Consider the following 25,802-nt stretch of genomic DNA (forward strand, 5'->3'; position numbering starts at 1 on the left):
TTAAGTTGTTATTTGTCAAACAATTTGCAAATATGGTTAGCCACCAACTTGATAGGTAACCATATGTTTATTGAGGTCGTAAGTTACGTTAAAAATTGTATTGAGATAGATGTATTAAGTTAATAAAACCTCTTGGCTTGTCAAAAAAGATGGTTGAAATACTAATATTTAGTACTTAAATGTTAAAAAAAATGAAAACTTTAACAAAATTGACAAAAAAAAATTAAATTTGGACAATTCACTCAAACTAACATATTCACTCAAGTAAATGTCAAACTCTAGATCGCAACGGTTAATTTCCACTAATACATGACAGATGGTTTGAATCCTTGCCTGATCACTTTCTGGTGTAAATATCAACCTGGGTTGTATATTCTCAAAGTTAATTGTCATTGTGATCTTCATTAGACGATAACTCCAAGGCCAGTCAACTTTTACACTCAAATTACGAGTATCTTTCAATTTACTCGTTCATTTTTTAATTTGTGGTGACATTTCATTCCAAAGTCAACTAACTTGACTTGGTTATAGTTGAGTACTTGAGTCTTCCCCCCTTATCTAAGCTAAGGCAACACATCTCCAACTACTCAGCTTATTGGAATTTCCAGTCACATATTATATATGTTCATAAAAAAACACCCTACAATAAACACATACAGATACAATCACAACAAGATTCACCAAGATCCAGTCCATTTTATTAGAGTATGTCTTCTTGTTACCTTCTTCTATGTGCACACTTCAGTTCATATATACTTCTGATTTTACATAAACATAACTATGTTGTCTATGTTATTGTTGTATGTATATAGTAGTATATCATGTCCTTTGTGAGCGATTGTTACAGCATATCTTATCGTTTATTAATTCATGACAAGAAATATCATCGTACTTTGTTGCAGCATATCTTATTATTGTATTATAATCAGCCATTCTTATGCATAGTATACTCCACAGGAACCAATATTTTTTGGGGTTTAGTGATATATTGTTGCAGTTACAAGTATTCTTGTAAATTCCATAAACTTATCATAATAATTGAAAAAAGTACTTGTGCATTTTGATGATTGTGATCCTTTATCATATTCAATTTATAATATTTTACGAATAAAATTTAATTAGAATTCGTCCAACATCGATATAATCATATAATGTAAAAATGGTTTTCCTGTTGGTATGTTATTTATAAGTTGTATATTAATCTAAAATCTACTTACAAACTATTGCAGAACAGAGAACAATTTTTTTACGGTGGATGCAAGATAGTTGCAGATCTTTACGCAGTTTCAGCTTAGAAAGTGGCAGATTGGCAGGATATGACCAGTCAGGCAAATTCTAAAGTTCGAATGGTAAGATGTCCGAAATGCAGGCATGTTCTTCGTGAGCTGGTTGAAGTTCCCATTTACAGGTGTGGAGGATGCGGTGCTATACTGCAAGGTAATGAAATCTTTCATTTACGCCAACAAAATGATCTTTCTACGCATTAGCTCAAATTGTTAAGTGGAGTAATAGTCTGGCAATGTCATAACAAATGATTACTAGATTATAAGAGTAGTAGGATTAAATTTTACCATGATCTGCACAAGATTTTGAATCTGTTAGTCCTAGCTAGTTTTGCCCCTTGGATGTATATCTTATGTTATATCGAACAGTTCATGATTTTAGATCACGAAGGCTCTTGTGCGACAGTTTTAGTATTGTCTGCTAATGTTGATTGAACATTTCTGTAAATCAAGCCTACTGTTATGCTTCTTTTGTCACAGTCCTATACATTAAACTTACTGCTGTTCAAGTTACCTATACAGTTCAAGTTTCAGTAAAACTAGTGACATCGTCTCACTTTTACAGCTAAGAAGCGTGGAAAGGACCTCCAGGGAACAGAATCACAAGCACGGGAAGCAGATCCCAGGCATAAGAATGAAGTCCAGAATACTCTTGAAAATTCTAGTGCAGAAGAGTCATGTTTAGACAAATTTCCTAGGAGGGTTGATAGTACTACATATGACAGGATAGAGCCACTTGGTGATATAAATAAGTCTAGTCAGCTCTACGGTTCAAATGCAATTACTTGTGATCATGAGAATGAAGACTCACCAACAGAAGCCAAAGCACATACTGAAGAAGAGGAAGGTACATTGCCTTTATATGGATGTGGCGCAGCAGATCAAGATAAGGATTCTAGAAATAGTGCCTCAAATGAAATATTTCAGAAAAATGAAGTCGAGAATACTTCTAAAAATCCAATTACAGAGGAATTTTGTAAGGACAAATATCCTAAGAGGGTTGATAGTATTACAGATGACAGGATAGAGTCCCTTGGTGAGATAGACAAGTCTAGTCAGCTCAATGGTTCAGATGCAATCACTTGTCATGGAATTGAAGCCTCATCAACCGAAGCCAGAGAATGTACCGAAGAAGAGGAAGGTAAATTGCCTTTATACCAGCATGACCCAGCAGATCAAGATAAGGATTTTAAGAATAGTGCCTCGAATGATATGTTACAGAAGAAGGTAGTCGAGAATACTTCTGAGAATCCGATTACAGAAGAATCATGTACAGACAAATTTCCCAAGAGGGTTGATGGTATTACAGATGACAGGATAGAGGCGCTTGGTGAGATAAATAAGTCTAGTCAGCTCTATGGTTCAGATGCAAGCACTTGTTATGTGATTGAAGGCTCATCAACAGAAGCCAGAGCACACACTGTAGAAGAGCAAGGTAAATTGGCTTTTTACCAATGTGCCATATCAGATCATGATAAGGAATCTAAATATACTGCCTCAAATGAAATATTGTCATTCTCTGAGCTCAACCAGCACAACGGTATATCATTGGTACCAGAAGTACATGATCATGAGAGTGAATCATATTTTTCATCATTAGATATAGAGACTCAAAGTCATCACTCATTATCAGAGATTGACTGTGAAGGGGAAAAGGAAGCATCTGAAAACGACTTAAAGAATGCTATCGAAAAATCTTCAGCAGGAGTAAAGACTGAAAGTCCAGGCTCATCAGAAGATAACTGTGCCAGAGGTAAAAAAGAATTTGAGAATGAACTAAAAAATAACTCTGAATTTTTTTTCACTGATAATGAAGATTTAGAAGAAGTCCATGCTGGAGGTGATAGTAGTGCAGATGGTAGGAGGGAGTGGATTGGTAATTTGAATCCCATTTCCTGTCATGAGATTGCAGACCTGTCAATAGAAAGCATAAAGCCTTCAGAAGCAGATCAATTTCAAATTTCCTTCAACCAATCTGGCACAGAGGCCAGATATAAATCTGGTGATGATGAGAAGTCAGGAGATGCAAGCATTTCGAACAAAGTATTGTCTTCACCTAAGCTTAAACATCTTGAAAATGCCTCAAAGGTACCGGAATATAATATATACAGGAGTGGCAAATCATCATTGTTGTCATCACCTAAACAAGTGGCTGGAAGTGGATGCTCATCACCAGAAAATGATAATGAAGGTAAAAGAAAAAATTAAAGTTGCTTGCTTAAGACCTCATGTTCTAATATAACAACTTTTTTCTAATGATGTTTGTTTGCCTCTCGCCTGTATTACAGGTAATAATCAACATTCTTCACAAGTAGAGGAAGTGGATGAAAACATGGAAAATCTTTCAATATTAACGAGCACAAATGCAGAAACTCTTCTGGATTCTGTGACTAATGATCAAATCTTCACTGCTAACAGTTTCTCAAGTGAAGGCATCTCATTAGATAATCTTCTATCTCCTCGCCGAGAAATGCAGCAAGTTGAGAGTGATATGGTCCCCGGTTTTTGGCGTGTAGGTTCAGACGATACATTGGATAACACGTCCCATTTCTATGCTAAAGGTGACTTGGGTATTACACTTAGATCTCCGACATCCAGAAACTACTATGCCTATGACGACAGTGCATCTAGCAATGAAACTGAAAATGAAGTTCCTGATAGGCGCCTTCAACTATTGAAGAGAAGTTTAAAGGATGTGAACTCCGACAGTACTAAAGTATTTCCAGAAAGGGGTAAATTTATTAGGAATCATGTGACAAGTAATGAGTCAGAACTGCAGCATCAGCTAATGAATTTCGAATCATCTTTACATGGGAAGAAACATTTTACCAAAAATGTAAGTAGGTGGCCTCATGATGAGCTTCTGCAATGTACAAGATACAGATCTCCGGTCAGAAATAGGATGATGAATGAGACCGATTACTACAATTCTAGACCATTATTTTCCAAATATAGTTCCCAAGCTGAACAAGGAAACACCAGCTCTTCAAATTATGGGCAAAATGAATTTTCTGCACTGCCTGATAACCCCCATGATCTACACAGACTGGAACTACTGAGGATGGTCTATGAATTGCAAGATCAACTCAAGAAAACTCAAATATCTGAAGTGATGCCACGTGAAAGATTTTTAAGCAGACCTTCCAAAGGAAAAGGTCATCACTTTGCTGAAAGTAGGGAAAACTATACTGACCTTGCTTATAATGACTATCATGAAAGACGAGCTGTAACTTGGATGAAACATAGAGAACTTCCACAAATGATTGTGCCCGAAGACCCAACACACTACATGCACCGAGTTGATTGCTCATGTTTCTGCTGTTGCAATCAAGAGCAGCATCACTCAGCACAGATACCTTCAAATGCTATCTACTACAGTGAACAACGTCCTCTGAGCAATGCCAGACAGACTAGCAGACCCCATCATTCTGCTTCTTCAAGCCTTCACCATTATGCAACATCGGAGTTCTCCTTATGGAGCCAGGATATGGAACCAGATAATAAAAAGCACAAGGAAGCAAGAATTCACCACATAGCAAAGCGACATTTCCAACCTATTGCGGGTGGAGCTCCTATTATTGCTTGTTATCATTGTTCTGAAACACTGCAGGTACCTGCAGAGTCCTTCCTATTCAGAAGGAGATGCCACCAGTTAAAATGCGGTGCTTGTTCAGAGGTGTTAAAATTCTCTCTGGAAAACAAAGTTCATGTGGTTAGGTATGATCTTATTCCTAGAAATCCTCCACCGAATAAGATTGCTGAGAATACTCGTACAATTAAGAAGAGTAACCTGGCAATTGCACATAGGGAAAATGATCGTCCCCTAGCTGAACCAGAGACGAGTACTAATAATTCCCAGTCATTCAGTAGAAGTTACTCCACAGGAGACAATTTCTCTGCCACCCCTGGAAAATCTTCATCTGCCAACTCTTCTACGGCCCCAAAAGAGAGTATTAGATCTAGGAGTACGAGAAGATCTGTATATAGGATCAAGAGTGCAGCGGAAAGCTTTAAATCTGCAAGATCCACAATGCCAGATCCTGAGAACTCTGAAAGTGAGGTAGAGTCGCCACTTCCTGGTTCTGCCCTGCATAAGCTTATGGGATATTCTTCCATACGACGCCTTGTCTTCCAGTGACCGGCTAAGAAATTATGTACACCGAGGGGCAATGACATTTGGGTGGCAGATTCTTTGATTGTTACATAATACATGTTCCATTATAGGAGAAGACCAGACTTGTTTACTTGAGGAGAAGAACAGACTTGTTTACTAAAAATGTTGAAAGCATCTTTACCTGTGAATATAAATTGGTATATAATACTTATTATGTCCTTTGTTGTAAGCATTAGGTAACTAGTCAATTCTTATAGAAGTCCGAAGGATTTGTTTTGTATACTAACTTGCTTTTAGCATGAACTTTGTGTTTTGGCAAGTATTATATATAACTGATCATGCCAACTACTTCGACACAGCAGCTCCAAATATTAATAACACCCGATCCTCCTTCAATAAAAGGTAAAAACTAACCTTTGATTTTGAAAGAAGCAAATCTATTCGTTACCAAATTTCATCGAAAGGAGCTTATAAGTTTGCCTGATTGCCTCCAATTTGCAAGATGAGTCCATTTTCCCGGATGAACCTTCACAATCCTTCTCAGCTAGAATATAACCAACTAGACGGCCAGACCAGACATTGTTAATTAAATGTAGAGAATAAGATTGAAACATGTGATTGAGACACTGCCACATTATAAAATTTATACATTGATCATTAACTGGATGGTATATGTGCTGCTAAGGAATACTTCCAGAGTAACGAGTCTATCGTTACTATCTACTATATATACATATTTGGTGAAAGAAAAAGAAAAAAAACACCTACAAACAAAAAATCACCAACAGAATGGATCACTGATAAATATTTTTGCTCCTGCTACTATTTGAGACGATGGTAATTCTTTCATCCCGAAGCATGTTCATGTTGGGAGCTAATAAACGGGTGTAGCGATCAAAGTAAAGAAGCTGCTTCATCAGAAGTGCAAACTCCCGGGGAAATTTCAGCCCATATGACTCACTAACTCGAATCTGATCAATCAAGAGAAAGGCATTAAATTAGTGACCAGTTTGATCAGGATTAACATACAAGAGCTCTTAAAAAAATGGCAATTTGTTGCGACGGATGTCGACGTCCCTCATACATTACAGATAGTACCACATTTTTAGTACCCAAAGGACGAATCCCAACTTCACTTTTTGAACTCAGTTGACAACAATTTGAACTTGAAAGTTGTGTTTTTTAAAAGTTTTCAAACAATTTGTTACACATTTAAATAAAATGTAGCAAGAAAGTACAATCAAAACCGTTAAAAAGGTAGCGTTCAAATATAACAATAAACATAAAACCCCACAATTTTTGTTAATAACCTTTTCTGTAAATTATTTGTTGTTAATAAATTTGCCTGCTATATAACAATAGATCCCCTTTCGGAGCAACTATCATCTCCCACATTAGACGCAAAAGAAAACCTTTCTATAAATTATTTATGTTAATAAATCTGCATGCTACAGAACAATAGATCCTCTTCCAGAGCAATTATCAGCTCCCCAGCAACTATCAGCTCCCACATTCGCAGACTCGACCTTTTTATTAATAAGGGGGATGGGAGGGGGGGGGGACGCTTTGCAATTATAATGCATAAACAGGAATTACATTTGAATTATGAACAATTATAATAATTAAGGAAAAAAAAGGAATCAGTTCTCGTAAACTGCAGTACGGGTATACTTACCACATCAAGAAATAGTGCATTCATCTGTCTTTCATCGACAACTAGATTAGCAGAGACGGTAGTTGCATTTGAATTCGGGCCCCTCGCTGTTGCTACAAGGATTTCTGTGTCCAAGTCCTGTCACCAAGATAACAAAAGCTATTAATCAGACCAAATTTTCCTCGAGTTCAGAATTTAGGTTTAAGTGTTTAACTAATAAATGGTTGCTGAGAGAAATCATCTTATAATGGCAACCTATCATAAAGTCTTAAATAAAGTAAACAGTAATAAATAGACATTTTTCTTTCAGAGGAAATATAATATAGATGTTATGTTAACAGAATACCAATTGACTTGCAATCTATTGCACCATTCTATCATCCAATAATTGTTACTATACAAACTCAAAAAACACCCAAACAGGTTACTGACCTTTATAGATAAAAAAATCTTCTCCAAATCTTTAGCGAAAGCATTTGAATCCACAACTTTGCTTGTAGCGCCCATTTCTACCAAAGCAGATGCCATCGACTCATACTCTTCACTTGCTAGAGATGCCAAAAACACTTCCATAGCATTCCATGTATTAGGTGATATGCGCCCCACAATACCTGTTATATAAAAAATATAAGCTCAAGCCATGAGCCAAACCAATGTATGTAATGTAGCGGTTTACTTGCACGTAATCTAATCTTGCACACATTCAAGAACAAATTAAAAACATAAAATATACATCATAGAAGAAAAGAGACTAAACACATAACTTTGCTTCAAGTATGTACTTCATCTCAACATTTATAGCCTAATAGCTTAAATCCCGTGCGATGCACGGGTTCCCGTTAATATTTAAAAAATTTATTTATCATGTCCTATTATAATTTTAAAATATTTTTATAAATATATAATAATTATAAATTTATAATAAAAATAATACGATAATCTGTGGTCGTAGTTTAGTAGGATAAGTAGACTATGTCTAGTAGTTTAAGAATTCAGTAGTTTAGCAGATATATAACACTATTTATTTATTTTTTTGATAAACAAAATTAGGGGATAAGCGTTGAACCAAATTATGCCCCATTCCGGTTATTATAGTATAGTATAGATACAACTTGAGACCATAATGGAACATAACCAAATTTAAAACCATCCTGCAGAAATTTTTTGGTTATAGATTGTAGTCATTGAAAAATTAGAATATTCATGGTTATAAAGTGTGTGCACATGTTTGTGTTGCATGTAGAACAATGTGGCATGTGGTTAAAAAAATTAATAACAAATACAGAAGTATATCTATAGGATTTGATTACGAAAAAAACTGAACAAGTTGTACGAAGATCATAATGTTAATTGGCATCCAAAAAAGTAACCAAGAAAAACACATAAATTAAAAAATAAATATATAGCAGAACCAAATATCGAAGGTCAACGAAGTTATAAATGCAAACCAAAGTCCAAAAATCCGATACGCCCATCACGCAATAGCCATAAGTTTCCTGCATGCACGTCTGCATGGAATGACTCACAAGCAAGCAAACTACCAAACCTACAAAAACATTTCATATTTGAGAGCATATGTGAAAAAATTATATAATTCACTAGGTAAGGAACAGTGATTACAACTAAATCCTACCACACATTTAGGGCCGTCACTAGACTGCTTTCAGGACTTGCAACTAGAGACCTTAATGAATCTAAGTCAGTTAGAGGAACCCCATAGAGCCTCTCCATCGTCAGTACTCTTTTGGTGCTACATTGCTGATAGACTTTCGGAGCTGTGGCTTGTCTTGTGAGTCCCATGGATTCTAAGTATCTCCTGAAGGAATCTATATTTGCAGCCTCCTTTGTGAAGTCCACTTCTTCTAGCATTGACTCTCTTATATCTTTGACAATAGCAACCTACTATAAGAATATAATATATTAAAAGAAACTTCAAATCCCAAATTGTGTGCGGAGGAAAACAATACAGTCTCTGTCGAGATATGAGATAAATTTCGATATTTCACACACTGAAAACGTGTATAATTAAGAAATTTTAATACTAAAAGGTTAAAATTACAAGGCAGGATAGCTACCAACCTTATTACGCAGATTAAAAAAAACTCGACATTTAAAGATGATGGGGAACTTTACACATACAGGTCCTGGTCTATTGTCAAGGACCATTTAACCTTCATCTGTTTGTAGGCCGTTGAATCGACCACCCAACAGGGACCAGAGTTTAACTTTTTTTTGAATCACTCCTCGAAAGGATAGTGTACTTGTTATGGATTAAAACTACTATATATAATTGCTGTATTTAATACTAAGGAACGTGAGCTTCAAGGCTCGATTTGACTGCTCTTGTGTTTCGTGACTCAATCTGCCTTAACAAGATGCCTACGCACCTTGCTGATTGCCAAGGATCAAGTCAAAAAACGTAGTTCTGATTGGTGGGGGTGAGACCCCTTATATAGATGTGGGAGTCCTTGAATTGGACTTGGTATAGGAGACTTGGTGGACAAGCCTCTGAATTAGGATAGACTTAGGAGTCCTAGAAAGTAGGAAGCTGATTCCTTATCCTTTTAGGTCCCCTTGAGGCTAATCTATAAGGATTTATATCCTTATCGGGACTCTTCTCAATAGCTGATTTTTCCCTTATTAATTAATTACGAAATTAATTAATAATTAGGGCTTTTGGGCCTTTTTTATTCCATCAGGCCTTTAATGGCTTAACCTTTCTGGTCTGAGTTTCATATATCTTTTTATTGGGCCTAGCAGCCCACAACTTGTACAATTAATGCAGTATTTAATTATACAATCATAATTTATTTATCCCTATCATTTGCCCCCCAACTTTTGGGAAACATTGAATAGGTTTCGCAGAAGTTAAGTCTATTTGTTCCCTTACAGGGTTTCGTTTTTCCGTAAAGTGTGGAGCGACCTACACGTTTATAACGAATTTTTCCTTTTATTTAGGAATTATTTTGATTTCCAGGAATTTTTCCCTTATTTCCGGGATTTTTCCCTAATTTCTGGATTTTTCCCTAATTTTTCTGGGATTTTCCCTAATTTTTCTGGGATTTTTCCTTATTTTTCTGGGATTTATCCTTAATTTCTGGATTTTTCCCTTATTTTCTGGATTTTTCCCTTAATTTCTGGGATTTATCCTTAATTTCTGGATTTTTCCCTTAATTTCTGGATTTTTCCCTTAATTTCTGGGATTTATCCTTAATTTCTGGATTTTTCCCTTAATTTCTGGATTTTTCCCTTAATTTCCGGGATTTATCCTTATTTTTCTGGAATTTTCCCTTAACTTCTGGGATTTATCCGTAATTTTCTGGATTTATCCGCAATTTTCTGGATTTATCCGTAATTTTCTGGATTTATCCGTAATTTCTGGTTTAAAATGCATACAAAATTGATTAGGATGCAGAAGAAATTGATCAGGATTTAGCCAAATCGATCAGAATTCCTGCTCGATTTCGATCAGGATCCTGATCGAATTAACTCAGGATCTTACACTCTGGTCGACAGGATTCCTGATCGATTTCGATCAGGGCTCTGATCGAATTGATCTTCAAAGTGACACCCTAGTCGACTGTTACACGTGCTTAATCGATCAGGATTCCTGATCGATTTCGATCAGGACTCTGATCGAATTAAGTGATTTTCTATCATTCTGATCGAATGGAATATCGATCAGGATTTCCTTCTGTGTCGATCAGGACTCTGATCGATCTTAGGGGATTTCTTCCCTCCTGTTCGAATAATATATCGACCAGGATTCTCTTTGGTATCGATCAGGACTCTGATCGACCTTAGGGGATTTCTTCCCTTCTGTTCGAATAATATATCGACCAGGATTCTCTTTTGTATCGATCAGGACTCTGATCGATCTTAGGGGATTTCTTCCCTTCTGTTCGAATAATATATCGACCAGGATTTTCTTTTGTATCGATCAGGACTCTGATCGATCTTAGGGGATTTCTTCCCTTCTGTTCGAATAATATATCGACCAGGATTCTCTTTTGTATCGATCAGGACTCTGATCGATCTTAGGGGATTTCTTCCCTTCTGTTCGAATAATATATCGACCAGGATTCTCTTTTGTATCGATCAGGACTCCGATCGATCCAGTTTAAAACTCTGGTCGATTTTTGACCATTCATTTTCCATATGAGCTTCTAGATTATTCCTGATATTTCTAGTAGACGGGCTTTTAGGTTGGGCCTGGCTAAATGGGCCTAGAAACGCCTCGTATTCCGAGCTTTTCGCCTATATAAGTGTGGTGTGAAGTGAGAATCCTCACTTCACTTCTCATTTCTCATTTTCTTCTACAAACTTCTCTAGAGTTCTCCCTTTGAGTAGGCGATTTCCGGCGAGCACACAGCCACCGTAGCTCCACCATTCTCAAGTATTTCTGGGTTTCAAGCTTTTAAACGAAGTATATCAATGGCGGACCGCGACTTGGCTCGTTTGCAGAAGATGAATGTCTCTAAGAGAGGTACAAACATTCAAATTCAATCTCCATATACTTCTCTCATTGACATGATTAACTCGAGAGGTGATGAATATCCTTCTCTATCTGAGTTAGATTCGTATAATCATGGTAACACTTTTCATGAGTTAGATGGTAGAATAGAGTCTATGAACACCCTGTACAGACTTCCACCCCACCTTAGGATCACTCCAGCCGCCCCTGGGGATAGGACTTGTAATTGGGAGGGGGATACCCTGTTCATTTATCGAGGAGCCCTGACCGCAGGTCTTAGGTTCCCATTCCACGAATTTATTCCTCGTTTATTAGCCGATGTACAAATCAACCCTTGTCAACTCCCTCCCAACGCCTGGAGGAATATTATCTGTTTTATGGTCCTTTGTCTCAGGAATAACTTCCCTCTTTCCGTAGCTGTCTTTAGGAAAGTTTTCCAATTCTATAATAGCTCCATGAGTCAACCGGGATGGGTTTTAATTCGCCAACGACCCAAAGTTCCCCATATCTTTGATAGTAACTCTATAGTCGAGAACAACCCTAAATGGAGGGATGAGTTTGTGAGGCTGACCTGGGCTGGGGGTGATTGGGCCACACTCTTCCGTAGGCCATTTTGCAAGGTATCAGATGGTAGTCCTGGTAGTATCAGATTGACTGATGAGGAGGAGGTGGCCTACCAGGCCTTAATTTCAGATGATGGGAAAACGGATACCTGGACCCTTTTAGAGGAGTTTTCCTTGAAGAAAGTTGGTCTCTCCCAGGCCAGTGATAAGGGTAAATTTATACCTGCGTAATTATTTTTCCTTCTCTTTAATCGCACTTTTTCTTTTTTTTTCTGGATTTTAATGTTCCTTCTACTTTTCCTTTCAGCTTGCGAGGCCATCAATAATGTTAACAGGCCTAAGGAGGGGGAGTCAGGCCGTCAGAAAAGGGCCAAGCTAAACAGGGACCCTAGGAGCAAACCTGACGGTCCTTCTTTTCTTAAGCCCCACGTCCCGGTGGTCGAGCTGGGGGACGATGTGGATCCTCCACTTAAGGCACATTCCTTCAGGCCTAACTGGGGCTTCAGGAGGAGCGATACGGTGGTTGGATCCACCAAACACGCTAAAGATTGGTCTTATCACTCCGTCACTCCCCATGACTTTACTGACATTGTTACGGGGAGTGATATTGAGACTATTGAGCTTCTGGGTTCTCAAGCCCAAGCTGCGGTAATTTTCTTTCTCTCCTTCTTTGAAACCCAACTTTCTTGTATTCCAACGAACTTGTGCTAACTCATACATATTTCTTTGCAGAGTAATACCTACTTCCAGGCGGCTCTCCATCAGGCTAGGTCCTGGAAGGGTAACTCAGATGGGTTTGAGAAAGAGATGAAGAAATGGGAGGAGAGAGCCAAGGTCCTGGAGAAGAAGCTGGACACGAAGAAAGAGGAGCTGGCTCAGGCTCATTCCGAGCTGGTGAAACTTAGGAGCGATAAGGATAAGCTCATCGATGACTACATGGATTCTGACAAGTTTAAGAATCTCATGGAGATTCATGATGAGGGTCTTTATTCCCTACAGTTTACTCAGGGATGGGACGCGGCCGTGAAGGCGGTTTCTGAGAAGTACCCGGGCTTAGTCGACCCTAAGGACTTTATAAGTCCTGAGCAGGCTGAGTCGGAGGACAGCATAGATGCCCTCTTTAACTCCCCTCAGCCAGATGATCGCATTTTGGATCCTAACACTGCTTCTCCTCCCGCTTCTCCTGCGAAGGACGCTGAAGGCGCTGATAAGGAGAAAGAGAATGAAGGCTCCCACATGGAGGAGTAGTTTTTCTATTCTGTAATTTGATCCTTAATTTATGTCTGGACTTTTGTTTGTATCAGATCTTATTACCCTCCGGGGTTATTTTATATGCTTCTTTCCTTATTCGCATTTTTCTCCTTTATCTTTCTGATACTTTAATATGCATTCAAGCTTGAACTAATTGGCCACACCAGTGTTATCACAACTCAAACATCCATAGGTTGAAATAATTTCGATTTCTTCAGTTTGAAGTCTGGTTTTTCAAAACCTTACATAGCATGGGTTCGACCCTAATCAATAATAACTAAAAAAGAAAAATACTATGCAAACAAAGCTTCAAGGTGCTTTAAAACCTACTTGTCATAATGACAAGTGAGAATCGTACTTCGACCATCTTACACGTAGTAAACCTTCAGGTTTTGTGCGTGCCAGGTTCTCGGGACTTCAAAACCATCCATAGTCTCCAGCTTGTAGGTTCCTCTACCCTGAACGCTCTTGACTCTATACGGCCCTTCCCAATTTGGGGCAAGCTTTCCTTTCTGTCCGACACCAGAAGCCTCTATTTTTCTCAAGACTAGGTCACCTTGTTTGAAAAACCTCTCTTTAACCCTTAGGTTGTAGTAGAATGAAGCCTTTTTCTGATATTCTACTATCTTTGCGTGTGCTTTATCTCGCACTTCATCAATTAAATCCAGGGCTAATCTCTGCCCTTCCTCATTTTCTTTCTCATCGAAGGCCTGAATCCTTGGAGAGGAATGTGATATCTCCACGGGAACTACTGCTTCCGCCCCATATGCCAACATGAAAGGAGTTGCATCTGTCGTGACTCTACAAGTAGTCCTGTAGGCCCATAATATTGGAAGTATCTCATCTACCCAATTATTTCTTGACTTCTCGATCCTCTTCTTTAGTCCATCCAGGATTATCCGATTTGCTACCTCCGCTTGCCCATTGGCTTGCGGGTGAGCCACAGAGGTGAACCGTAACTCAATTTCATTTTCTTCGCAATACTTCTTGAATTCCTCGTTGTTGAATTGTGTTCCATTGTCAGTGACGAGGATACGGGGAATTCCATATCGGCACATAATGTTTTCCCACAGGAATTGTGCAACCTGCTTAGTTGTGATTTTGGCCAAAGGTTTGGCTTCGATCCACTTGGTGAAATAATCAATGGCTACAATCAGAAACTTCCTTTGTGCTGTGGCCATAGGAAAAGGCCCTAGAATATCCATCCCCCACATAGCAAAGGGAATAGGTGAGTTGATAGAGGTCAGCATCTCGGGGGGTTGTCTGGCGACTGGTGCATGCTTCTGACAACGATCACACTTCTTTACATATTCTTTGGCATCAGCCATCATTTCTGGCCAATAGAAGCCTAAACGAGTTATCTTATGAGCCAAGGCCCTGCCCCCCAAGTGTTGCCCACAAATACCTCCATGCACTTCCTCAAGAGCTAAGCGTGCCTCATCGGGCCTGAGACACCTCAAGTAAGGAACCACGAAAGATCTTTTATATAGGATCCCATCTATCAAAGAGTACCTTAGTGCTCGAACAGTTAACTTCCGTGCCTCAATTGTATCGCTTGGCAACCAACCGGTCTGAATGTGAGCCTTGATGGGATCAATCCATGACGTCCCCAAGCCTACGGGAGCCACAAGCTTAACATCTATGCTTCGTGTCTTCAAAACACGGAAGTACACACTTCCTGAACTTTCTTCAATCTCGGATGAAGCAAACTTTGATAGCGCATCTGCTTTAGCATTTTCTTCCCTTGGAATGTGTTCAACATGGCATTCATTAAATTGGGTCATCACAGCCCTTACTAGGCGAACATACTTTGCCATCGTATCATCCCTTGCTTCAAATTCTCCCTTTACCTGGGATATGATCAACTTCGAGTCTCCACGGACCTTTAAGTTTTTGACTCTAAGTGTCCCAGCTAGACCAAGGCCAGCAATCAGGGCTTCATACTCTGCCTCTTTGTTTGTGGTTGGGAAGTCTAGCTTCATGGCATACTCAATTAAGAATCCATCAGGGCTTTGCAAAACCAACCCTGCTCCACTGGAATTTGTTTTTGATGCTCCATCAAAATAGAGAACCCAATATTCTTTCTCCTTGTCCCCATTGTCGACTCCCTTGTCTTGAGGTGTGGTATCTTCCTGCCCCCCAACTTCTTGGTTGGGTATGGTACATTCCACCACGAAGTCAGCTAGTGCCTGGGCTTTTATGGCCATACGTGGCTTATACTTGAGATCGAACTCTCCCAATTCTATTGCCCACTTAATCAGTCTCCCACTTGCCTTGGGACTGTGAATGATATTTCTCAGTGGCTGATTTGTTAGCACTTCAATTTGGTGAGCTTGAAAATAAGGACGCAGCTTTCATGAAGCCATTATCAAGGCTAAAGCGAATTTCTCAATGGCTGAATAATTCAATTCAGCACCATGCAAAATTTTGCTGACATAGTATACGGGTTTCTGGACTTTTAGTTCCTCCTTAACCAACACCGCGCTCAAGGCGCTTTCTGAAACAGCCAAGTACAAGAATAAAACTTCACCCAGAACTGGCTTGGCCAACAACGGGGCATGGCCCATATACTTCTTTAACTCTTCAAATGCCTTCTGATTTTCCTCACTCCATACAAAGTCTTTAATGTTCTTTAATGACTTGAAGAATGACAAGCACTTGTCTCCTGACTTGGAGATGAATCGTCCTAGCGCAGCAACCCTTCCTGTGAGTTTCTGAACATCCTTGACAGTTTTTGGGGGTTCCATGTCCAGGATTGCCTTTATTTTATCGGGGTTAGCCTCAATTCCCCTCTTTGAGACCATCAATCCCAAGAATTTTCCAGATCCTACTCCGAAAGCACACTTCGTGGGATTCAACATCATCTTGTGGTACCTCAGGACCTCAAAAGCTTCCCTCAAATGGGTTATATGATCAGTCCTTACTAGACTCTTGACTAGCATGTCATCAACATAGACTTCCATAGTCTTCCCAATAAGATCCTTAAAAATTTTATTCACCAACCTTTGATAGGTGGCTCCTGCATTCTTGAGACCAAACGCCATAACAAGATAACAATAAACGCCAAAGTCAGTGATAAATGATACCTTTGGAACGTCATCCTTATGCATTTTGATCTGGTTGTATCCGCTAAACCCATCCATGAAACTCAGCATCTCATGTCCAGCGGTGGCATCAATCAAAGTATCAATTCTAGGCAGCGGAAAACAGTCTTTGGGGCATGCATCATTCAGATCGGTGAAGTCTATACACATCCTCCACTTTCCATTAGCCTTCTTCACCATTACAGGGTTTGCTAACCACTCCGGAAATTGAATCTCCTCAATGAAACCAGCCTCTAAGAGCTTTTCCACTTCCTGCTTTATAGCCTCTTGTCTTTCCGGGGCAAAATTTCTTTTCTTTTGTTTCACTGTCTTCCGGCTTGGATCCACGTTTAACTTGTGGGTAATTAACTCCGGGTCTATGCCTGGCATATCAGCTGCTGACCATGCAAACACATCACTATTTTCTTGCAAAAATTTCACTAACTTCCCTCTAAGGGGCTCCTCTAATGTAGCTCCAATGAAAGTCATCCTCTCAGGATTCTTGGGATCTAAAGGAACCGAAACCAATTCTTCTGCTGGCCTTCCTCTATTCTCATCATTTTCTCGAACATCCATATCTTCAATAGGAAGAACCTGCCCCCCGACTCCATCTGCCCTCAAAGAGGCCACATAACAGCTTCTAGCCATTTTTTGATCTCCCCTCTCTTCTCCAATCCCGTTTCGGGTGGGAAACTTCATGACTGAATGGTAGGAAGAGGGGACTGCCTTGAAGGCATGTATCCCTGTTCTCCCCATGATAGCATTATAAGTTGAACTAGCCTTTACCACCACAAAATCCAGCATCTGCGTTGCTTGCCTTGGCTCCGTACCTATGGTGGTTGGCAATTTAATTATCCCTTCCACAGGACATTCTACTCCAGCAAATCCATATATCGGCATGTCGGTTGGTGTCAACTGGGATTCGTTATACCCCATCCTTAGAAAGGTGTCGTGGAGCAAGATATCCACAGAAGCACCATTATTCACAAGGACCCTCTTAACCGGGCTATTTCCTATTATCGGCGTTATGACCAGCGGGTCGTCATGGGGAAACTTCACACCCTCTAGGTCGGAATCATCAAAAGCCAATGTTACTTCTGTCCTGGCCCTCTTCGGGGCTTCTCCAACAATATGCATAACCTCTCTAGTATATGCCTTTCTGGAATTTTTGGACAATCCAGCAGCAGTTGGACCTCCAAAGATCGTGTTTATCACAGGCCCTTGAGGTCTCGGCCCTCCATAAATGGTGTTTATAACTGGTCCTCTAGGTTGGGGATTCCGCCCCTGATCATCTTGGTCCCTCCTACGATCTTCAAAGTTCTTCCTTCCATTATTATTTCTGTCCCCTCCATCTCCAGTATACTTATTCAATCTTCCTTTTCGAATCAAAAACTCAATTTCATCTTTCAATTGCCTACACTCATCGGTGTCATGGCCAACATCTTTGTGAAACCTGCAATACTTGCCCCTATCTAGCTTGGCGGGATCAGCCTTCAAGGGCTTAGGCCAGCGAATATCTCTGTCTTTCTCAATCTCCATCAAAATCTGACTTCTGGGAGCATTCAGCTTAGCGTATTCAGTGAACTTTTGCCCAGGTCCTCCCTTCTTGGGGGTTGAATCAGGGTTTTGTTCAGTTCTAGGATATTTATCCTTAGCGATATACTCCAAATCAGTTTTTCGTTTCTTGCCTCCAGCGGGCTCATTACTTACTACGGTCTTCCTCATACTTTCTTCAACCTTGATATACTTCCCTGCCCTCTCTTGGAGCTGCAACATGCTCTCAGGGGGTCGTTTTGCCAAAGACATCTTAAAAAACTCATCCCTAGTTCCTTGTTGCAATGCTATCATGGCTACCTTATCATCAAGATCTGGGACTTTTAAAGCCTCCTTTGTAAAACGATTCAGGTAATCTCTTAAGGATTCCTTAGCTCCTTGCACAAGACTCATAAGAGATGCTGAACTTTTCTCATGGACTCTTCCACTGATGAATTGCTTAATAAAAGCCTGACTTAGTTCTCTGAATGATCCAATAGAATTTGGGGGTAGGCGACTGTACCATATTTGAGCCATACCTGACAGGGTTTGAGGGAAGGCCCGACATTTTATAGCATCATTCACGGGTTGCAGCAGCAGTGCATTAGAGAATGTCCTAACATGATTAGCGGGGTCTCCCGTGCCATCATAGGCTTTGATAGTGGGCATCTTGAATTTTCTCGAGATATGGGCATTCATTATCTCTTCTGTGAAGGGTGGAGTTGGATCATCAGGATCTCCAAGGGGAAGGAGATTGCTTGGATCAGTTCTTGGGACAGCAGCCCTTCTTCTTACCGGACCATCCAGGTCTATGATAGGAGGAGGATTTCTCCCCTTAGGAGGTATGTGGGATCTGGTGGCTTGGTGAGCCTCCAAATCACGTCTCAGCCTTTGGATTTCAGCCTCATGAGCCCTGATCTTTTCCTGCACTTCTTGGGGATTCGCCCCTGGGGTGCTTTGGGGGCGTTGCCTTCCATCGGCCATTGGCTCTTTTCCAGGACGCCTCCTTCTCGGGGCCACTTCATCATCCGAAGATTCGGAGTCTCTCTCAGTGTATAGACCAGAAAATTCCCGATCCTCAGGGATAGGATCCAAACCTCGTATATAGGGGGGCGACCGCCCTCGTGCTTCGCTTCGCCCCGCATATCCACTTCCTCCAACCTCAGGGTGAAGGGGCATCCCATAAGGGGGGTTAGTAGTAACAATAGTTGAATATTCATACCCGACGGGTCGAGAATTCACAGGTATATGTATTTGTTGAACTTGAGGATTCGTACCTTGAATAATCGGGGGAGTTGTCCCTTGTGGCTGAGGATGAGTTGCCCCTGTCTGGGCTTCCCCCTGAGTAGATGCATAAGTTGAATGGGGAGGAACCTCCACGGTTGATGAAATCACCTGGGTTGTCCCTGATGGTGTTCCCTCCTCCAGAGTGCTGGTTGTTCTCCGTGTTCTCGCCATGGTTGTTGTTGCGTTATTCCCACAGACGGCGCCAAATGTTATGGATTAAAACTACTATATATAATTGCTGTATTTAATACTAAGGAACGTGAGCTTCAAGGCTCGATTTGACTGCTCTTGTGTTTCGTGACTCAATCTGCTTTAACAAGATGCCTACGCACCTTGCTGATTGCCAAGGATCAAGTCAAAAAACGTAGTTCTGATTGGTGGGGGTGAGACCCCTTATATAGATGTGGGAGTCCTTGAATTGGACTTGGTATAGGAGACTTGGTGGACAAGCCTCTGAATTAGGATAGACTTAGGAGTCCTAGAAAGTAGGAAGCTGATTCCTTATCCTTTTAGGTCCCCTTGAGGCTAATCTATAAGGATTTATATCCTTATCGGGACTCTTCTCAATAGCTGATTTTTCCCTTATTAATTAATTACGAAATTAATTAATAATTAGGTCTTTTGGGCCTTTTTTATTCCATCAGGCCTTTAATGGCTTAACCTTTCTGGTCTGAGTTTCATATATCTTTTTATTGGGCCTAGCAGCCCACAACTTGTACAATTAATGCAGTATTTAATTATACAATCATAATTTATTTATCCCTATCAGTACTCTTCCGCAGATACAGTGAAATTACAAAACTGCCATTACTATTTCCTCGGGAAAAAAGCAAGAATAGGCCAAAAAAGTTAAAACTGATATTTTCTTTCTTTCTTCCCCGACACCAAACATACAGAGGCGATTAGAGACAATTCAACATCCACAAATTTGTTCACCACTTCTTGGTGAATCCCCTTATTACCATCTAAAAAAGCATTAGTAATTGTTGCAAATATCCTATCAATAATCTTATTTTTTCCATGTCTATTTCAATTAAGAAGATGTGTTTAGTTCAGGAACTACTAATACTACCCCGTATCCTAAATCCAAACATGTAAATCTCATCAAATACCATGTTTATTACACATCAAACGCCATGATGATTGGTCTAAAGCTCAAAGGTCGATGCAAAACAACCCAAGTTCATGCCCTCAACAACCCCTATAAATCTAATACAACAGTGATGTCAAATCATCTACTTACGATTAACTCAATTTTATCAAACACTTTTGAAGAACAAATGTTTCCAAATTTAGCTTATAATAATTCAATTTTGGTGATCGGTTCTAAATAAAGAGTATAATATCAGCGGTTTTTTAGCGGGTAGTGATTCAATAAAATGTTACAATCTGGGCCGTTGGATGGTCGATACAACGGCTCGCACACAGATTGTCAAGTACCAAGAACCTACACATATTACTGAATTGTCAGGACCAGGACCCTACTACACTACACATATTTCTGAACATGAAATGACAAGGGACTCAAGAAAACGTGTCCACCTTAATGGGCTCTACAAAAACCATTAATCCATTCCTAGGACCCTACACATAGTACTGAACATGAAATGACAAGGGACTAAAGAAAACATAGCAAAGTCAATGGACTCTACAAAACCCATTACTCGTAAAAACTATTATATAGTACATCAAAGATTTTATCCAGATATGCTTAGTTGAAACTTGACTGAAACCAGGACAAACATTAGGTATCATGATATAGAGATTCAAGCATGTTAAAGTAAAGCTGCTGGTACAAAGTACTATTTACTATTTTCCATATTGGTGGATCTAGTGATTAGGGGCGTTGCAAAAACAAAATCTGAACGCAAAATGGCTTGCAAAATTTTTGTGCTTAAAATAACTGTTGAACCCAAAGAAGGAAAAGCAGGCAAATTATTCCGAACATTTTGAGAGATTAAAATACAGTGTACCAGTGATGTAGGGCGTTAAAAGAAAAACAAAATCTGAAGGCAAAATGGCTTGCAAAATTTTTGTGCTTAAAATAACTGATGAATACAAAGCAGGAAAATTATTCCGAACATTTTGAGAGATTAAAATACAGCGTACCAGTGATGTACGACTCAGCTCAGGATTCAAGAATTCTAGAATGCGAGCAACAACATACACAAAGTTCAAGTCTGCCACTAGAGTATCTTCTATTCCAGGTTTTAAGACCTTTATCACAACATCCTCTCGAGAGCCTCTGAGCCTTGCACCATGAACCTGAATATTATAGTAGAAATGAATCTGTTGCCTACTTTCATCTTTTAGAAAAATTTATGAAGTTAAAGAATAAAGAATGATGGTTACCAACCTGTGCTATTGAAGCAGAAGCAATCGGTGTTGGATCCACATACTCAAATACACCATCTATCGGCCCATTAAACTCTTCACGCAAAATTTTCTGGATCTCCTCGAAAGGAACTGCAGGAGCTCTGTCAAAACAGTACTGAAATTCTTCTACATATTCTGGTGGAAACAATGTTGGGGCTGATGCTACGAACTGCAATGAAGTACAAGAAGAACTACTGACACAGGCAGGAACATATACCATGGGTAGCAAACAAATGACACATACCAAGGTATAACATATGGCCTAACTATTGGTCGTAGAATTAATTGGCTAAAGTGACAAATAATAACATAAATATAAATGTATATTTTAGTCAAACGAACATAGGTAATTGCTTTTCCATCATAACGAATTGTACAAAGAAAGCTATAATCTGAATTCACCTGACCCAACTTGATATATGTTGCACCCAAACGTTCAAACAATTTTCTTAAATAAAGCGGAGACAGTAGTCCTAGCTGCAATTGAGTTGGTAATCCAGCAGATGAATTGGCTGACTGCATAAAAATAGAACAGTATTAGCTCTTGTTACAGTACCTGACAAGTGACAAGAAATCTATTGTCAGAACTTAGAATTATCATATTCCTTGAGCGAACATAACCTAGTTTATAACTAAACAAAAAGACATCAATTTTGAACAAGGTGTTCCAATTCATGTAAGCTAAAAGCAATCACATTATGTGGCTTGCATGACAAGGCATGGGGTAAATTAAAATCTAAGCACTTACCATGAGCAGGCACACAAGGGAAACAAAAAAGAAAACATTCTCTCACCAAATGAGACAGTATAGAGAACCTCAACCCATTGCAGAATGTCACACAGCATATGATTATATCAGAGTCCCCCAATTAATGAACATGTATCTAAAATTATATCTGACATTTTACAAATCACTTACCGAAGTTGCCTTTGATACATCAGTCAGCCACTCGCTACCTACTCCAACAACTGCTTGAATACCCTGAGCCAGCCTTATCGCACCACGTGGACCTGTGTTTATGGATGTCTGAACAATGTCCTCAACAAGTTTTGGCAAGTTTTCTATACTATCTGCATGGAAATGAAAAAATTGAGGTAAAAAATAGAAATCTAAGACAGAACATAATGACTGATAAGAAGTAGATGCTAGGTTAGAATTGCTTTGAAAAGTATTCAGAGGTGAGATATAACACAGTTGTACGATGTTTTAGTTTTCAAGTATTAAGGTAGCATTTCTTACTGTTGTCAAAATATTTGATACAGCCTTTCAATAATTATTTAACAAAGTCCAAAATGCCCCATGATAAATGCATGAGAAATGCACGTTAAATGCAAACCACAACATAAAACACACCTTGAAGCCGAGAAGTGAAGAGATCTTGCGTCTGTGAATATCGTGCAAAAAGAGTAAACCCTTTGGATCTGCTTTTTAATTTCTGTGATCTACCACATGTTGTGGCAGGAAACTGAAAAATCAAATGCTGACTGCATAAATTTGACTAATTCTCAATGACATTCTGACTTTTAATTGACAATTTAATATACAACTACATTTTGTGCATTCATATATTATTCTTTTCAGGAACAAATTCCTTGTGAATCAATAATTGTCAAAATAATCAAAGGCAAAATAAACAAAGGCAAATTATATGTAAAATATGTAAGATCTATTTCGTTGTTATGGGCATGTTAGACGCAGACGTACTTCCGCCTCAGTTAGACGGGTTGAAAATATTTTAATTAGACGGGTTGAAAATATTTTAACTGTGGGAAAGAGAAAGAGAAGTAGACCACGTAGGACATAGCATGATCAATTGAGTTTTGATATGGCGGTTTTAAATCTCATGGGTGATATGACATTAGATAGGGCTGATTGGAGACGGCATATTAGAGTAGTTGAGGGTGGATCTCGTGGCTTAAACCGGGTTCGGCCGTAAAATTTCATGTACACCTATGTTGGTAAATGATTTTCTTGGTAAGCCAGAAGTGTAGAAGTTCAGATTTCGACAGACACTGATTTGGATTGTTCACGGATAAGTCTCATGGGAAGTACGCCATGGGCACGGGTATCGCATATATACACATTTATATTGTCTCGCATTAAGTCGGGGAACAACTTCCCTATTTTTCGGAATCGGAGCAGGGTTGTATGTTTGGTTTGGTTTATGTATTCATATAATTTTAATAAATTTATTTAAATATTTATTTATTTCGTTTACTTTCATTTCGTGTCGTGTACCCAAGGGTTAACCCAAAATCGACACTAATTCGTCTGTGTGTTTTCGTGTTCGTGTACCAAAAATGTCAATCCAAACCCGTAATTATCGTGTCGTCTACGAAATTACCGGCTCTAGTTATAATTCATAGTTATTAAATTAAATTTACTAAAAACACGAACAACAGTGAGTATAACAATTTATAGGATTCACAGTGTTTGTAGGCTAAGACCATTTGTATATGAACACAACTTCACAAATATATATGTATAGACACACACACTAATATTATCCACTAAAACATGAAGAAAATTGATTATAACAATTTATAGAATTCAGTGTTGGCAGAGAGCTTATGAGCTAAGATAATTATATCTGAAACAGAGGATTACATATATATACATTTTTTTTTATTAATTAGGCTTATATGCCTTATAATTGAGTATATGTTCTATCAAATCTCCGGTGAGCGAGCGAGAATCGAAAGCAGAACTAAGAAAAATAGTGCAAGTAAGAAAAGATGGACCTGAGGATGATGAAAAATGGGAAAGCGGATGTGAGATACACCTCTGAAAGCTGAAACCACCACCACCGCCATATATGTATGTATTTTTATATACACGATTCAATTGAATCGATAATTTGAAGCAAAATCTTAAGCTACTTGACCGAACTGGTACTGTGAGATTTATATTCAGGGAAATCAGTGAATTAATAAAGGACGCGTGGCTTCATTTACTTAACATGTTTATGCTCCAATTATATAGAATAAAATCAATTAAATCCAGGAGAAAAATATGTAATACTCTAAATTTCGTGGATAATATTAGTCCGTAGTTTCAAATTTCAAAAACTAGCTATTGACTTTGGGAGCTGCTGATTTTAGAGGAACGAAAAACAGATTTCATTTATATTTTGATGGTTGAAAACGGGATAAATTAATTAAAAAATAGTGTTAAACTCCCAAAAATGTTACTCAAATATTTTATTAAATGATCTGGCATATTTTGATTTATGGAGGCATATTTATGCATGTGAGGTCCTGTTATATATTTAGCAAGGTTGACATCATCATTTGGAAAAATTGTTGAGAAAAAAAATTGGGGAACTTAGCATTTACATTAATTAAAATGTGTTATTAGTAGGGCTAAGTTTTACGGTAAAAATAAAAATATTATTTTTCTATTACATAACAGTTTTTTACCAGTGACTAAAATTAATTAATTTGCAACTAAGGCTTTTAAAAATTTACAAAAATAATAAACAATCCTGGAATTTCTGATTTTCGGGGTCTTAAATCCTTGCACGTTGTTTTTTTTAAGTTGTTTTTCTTTTCTGTAAATACTGCATAACTGTTCCTCGGGAGATCACACATTGTAGTAAGGCATTTTATAGCAGAAAAAGAAGCTCTGTGGAAGGATAGTATCTGACAGAAATCAAGGCATTTGAGGTGGTGCTGATATCTGATTCTGCAGTTGAATCACACCCGCAATCGCCACTGACCATGGTGTATACAAACCTCTGTTATAGAAATCGGCCGATTTTGCAAAAATCGCCGATAAATCGCTCAAAAATATTGATCCGATTTGACCGATTCCCGATAAATCGCCGATAAATCATCCGATTTTTTAAAAATCGTCCGATAAATCGTAAATCAGTACCTCAACCGAATAATTCCGATTTCCGAAATCTGTAACAATGGACTGGATGTATACTGCAGTTGTATCTGCTTAGAGGACGCATGCTTAGAGCATCCACATCGCTCAGGGTCACTTTCTTATTTTTTTAGACCCCACCCACATTCTACCTAATGAAAAGTGGGATTAGAAAATAAACTGGTCAAATCGCTGGAGTCATGCGACCCATTTCACAGTTCTCGATATTTTCATTATACTAAATTTAAGTTGTGTAGACTTTGATAACATAAAATTTTAACATTGCTTTATAAAATTTTAACATTTAAGTAAA

The 25,802-nt window shown here is 38.8% G+C and overlaps 2 protein-coding genes across 3 annotated transcripts; one reads left to right on the forward strand and one right to left on the reverse strand.

The window, feature by feature from the left end:
• Positions 1–557: 557 nt before the first annotated feature.
• Positions 558–5,710, forward strand: LOC141708717 (uncharacterized). 2 transcript variants are annotated; one of them, XM_074512474.1, is made up of 4 exons: positions 558–705; positions 1,230–1,437; positions 1,849–3,474; positions 3,572–5,710. In XM_074512474.1, exons 2-4 carry the CDS (start codon positions 1,317–1,319, stop codon positions 5,419–5,421), a joined length of 3,597 nt encoding a protein of 1,198 aa, XP_074368575.1. In that variant the 5' UTR covers positions 558–705; positions 1,230–1,316; the 3' UTR covers positions 5,422–5,710. The 2 variants fall into 2 exon arrangements, with proteins under 2 accessions (XP_074368575.1, XP_074368576.1); XM_074512475.1 differs by having other exon boundaries at positions 559–705; positions 1,235–1,437.
• A 321-nt stretch (positions 5,711–6,031) lies between these two features.
• LOC141708718 (putative aarF domain-containing protein kinase At5g05200, chloroplastic) lies at positions 6,032–24,572 on the reverse strand. The gene is made up of 11 exons (XM_074512476.1): positions 24,361–24,572; positions 22,973–23,084; positions 22,538–22,689; positions 22,021–22,134; positions 21,599–21,787; positions 21,352–21,507; positions 8,685–8,950; positions 8,500–8,597; positions 7,484–7,662; positions 7,073–7,189; positions 6,032–6,368 (listed from the first exon to the last, which is right to left on the reverse strand). The coding sequence occupies exons 1-11, from the start codon at positions 24,430–24,432 to the stop codon at positions 6,192–6,194; spliced, it is 1,632 nt and encodes a 543-aa protein (XP_074368577.1). The 5' UTR covers positions 24,433–24,572; the 3' UTR covers positions 6,032–6,191.
• Positions 24,573–25,802: the final 1,230 nt, after the last annotated feature.

Source organism: Apium graveolens, chromosome 2 (assembly GCF_009905375.1).
Source record: "Apium graveolens cultivar Ventura chromosome 2, ASM990537v1, whole genome shotgun sequence".
Classification (NCBI taxonomy): domain Eukaryota; kingdom Viridiplantae; phylum Streptophyta; class Magnoliopsida; order Apiales; family Apiaceae; genus Apium; species Apium graveolens.

Excerpts from the sequence above, each read along its gene's own strand:
- LOC141708717 (XM_074512474.1), top strand. The coding sequence starts at position 1,317 with ATGACCAGTCAGGCAAATTCTAAAGTTCGAATGGTAAGATGTCCGAAA. Across the intron at positions 1,438-1,848 it reads ATGCGGTGCTATACTGCAAG|CTAAGAAGCGTGGAAAGGAC; the intron begins GTAATGAAATCT and ends TCACTTTTACAG. Across the intron at positions 3,475-3,571 it reads ACCAGAAAATGATAATGAAG|GTAATAATCAACATTCTTCA; the intron begins GTAAAAGAAAAA and ends CCTGTATTACAG.
- LOC141708718 (XM_074512476.1), bottom strand. The coding sequence starts at position 24,432 with ATGGCGGTGGTGGTGGTTTCAGCTTTCAGAGGTGTATCTCACATCCGC. Across the intron at positions 8,598-8,684 it reads GTGACGGCCCTAAATGTGTG|GTTTGGTAGTTTGCTTGCTT; the intron begins GTAGGATTTAGT and ends ATGTTTTTGTAG. Across the intron at positions 6,369-7,072 it reads ATGCACTATTTCTTGATGTG|ATTCGAGTTAGTGAGTCATA; the intron begins GTAAGTATACCC and ends TTGATTGATCAG.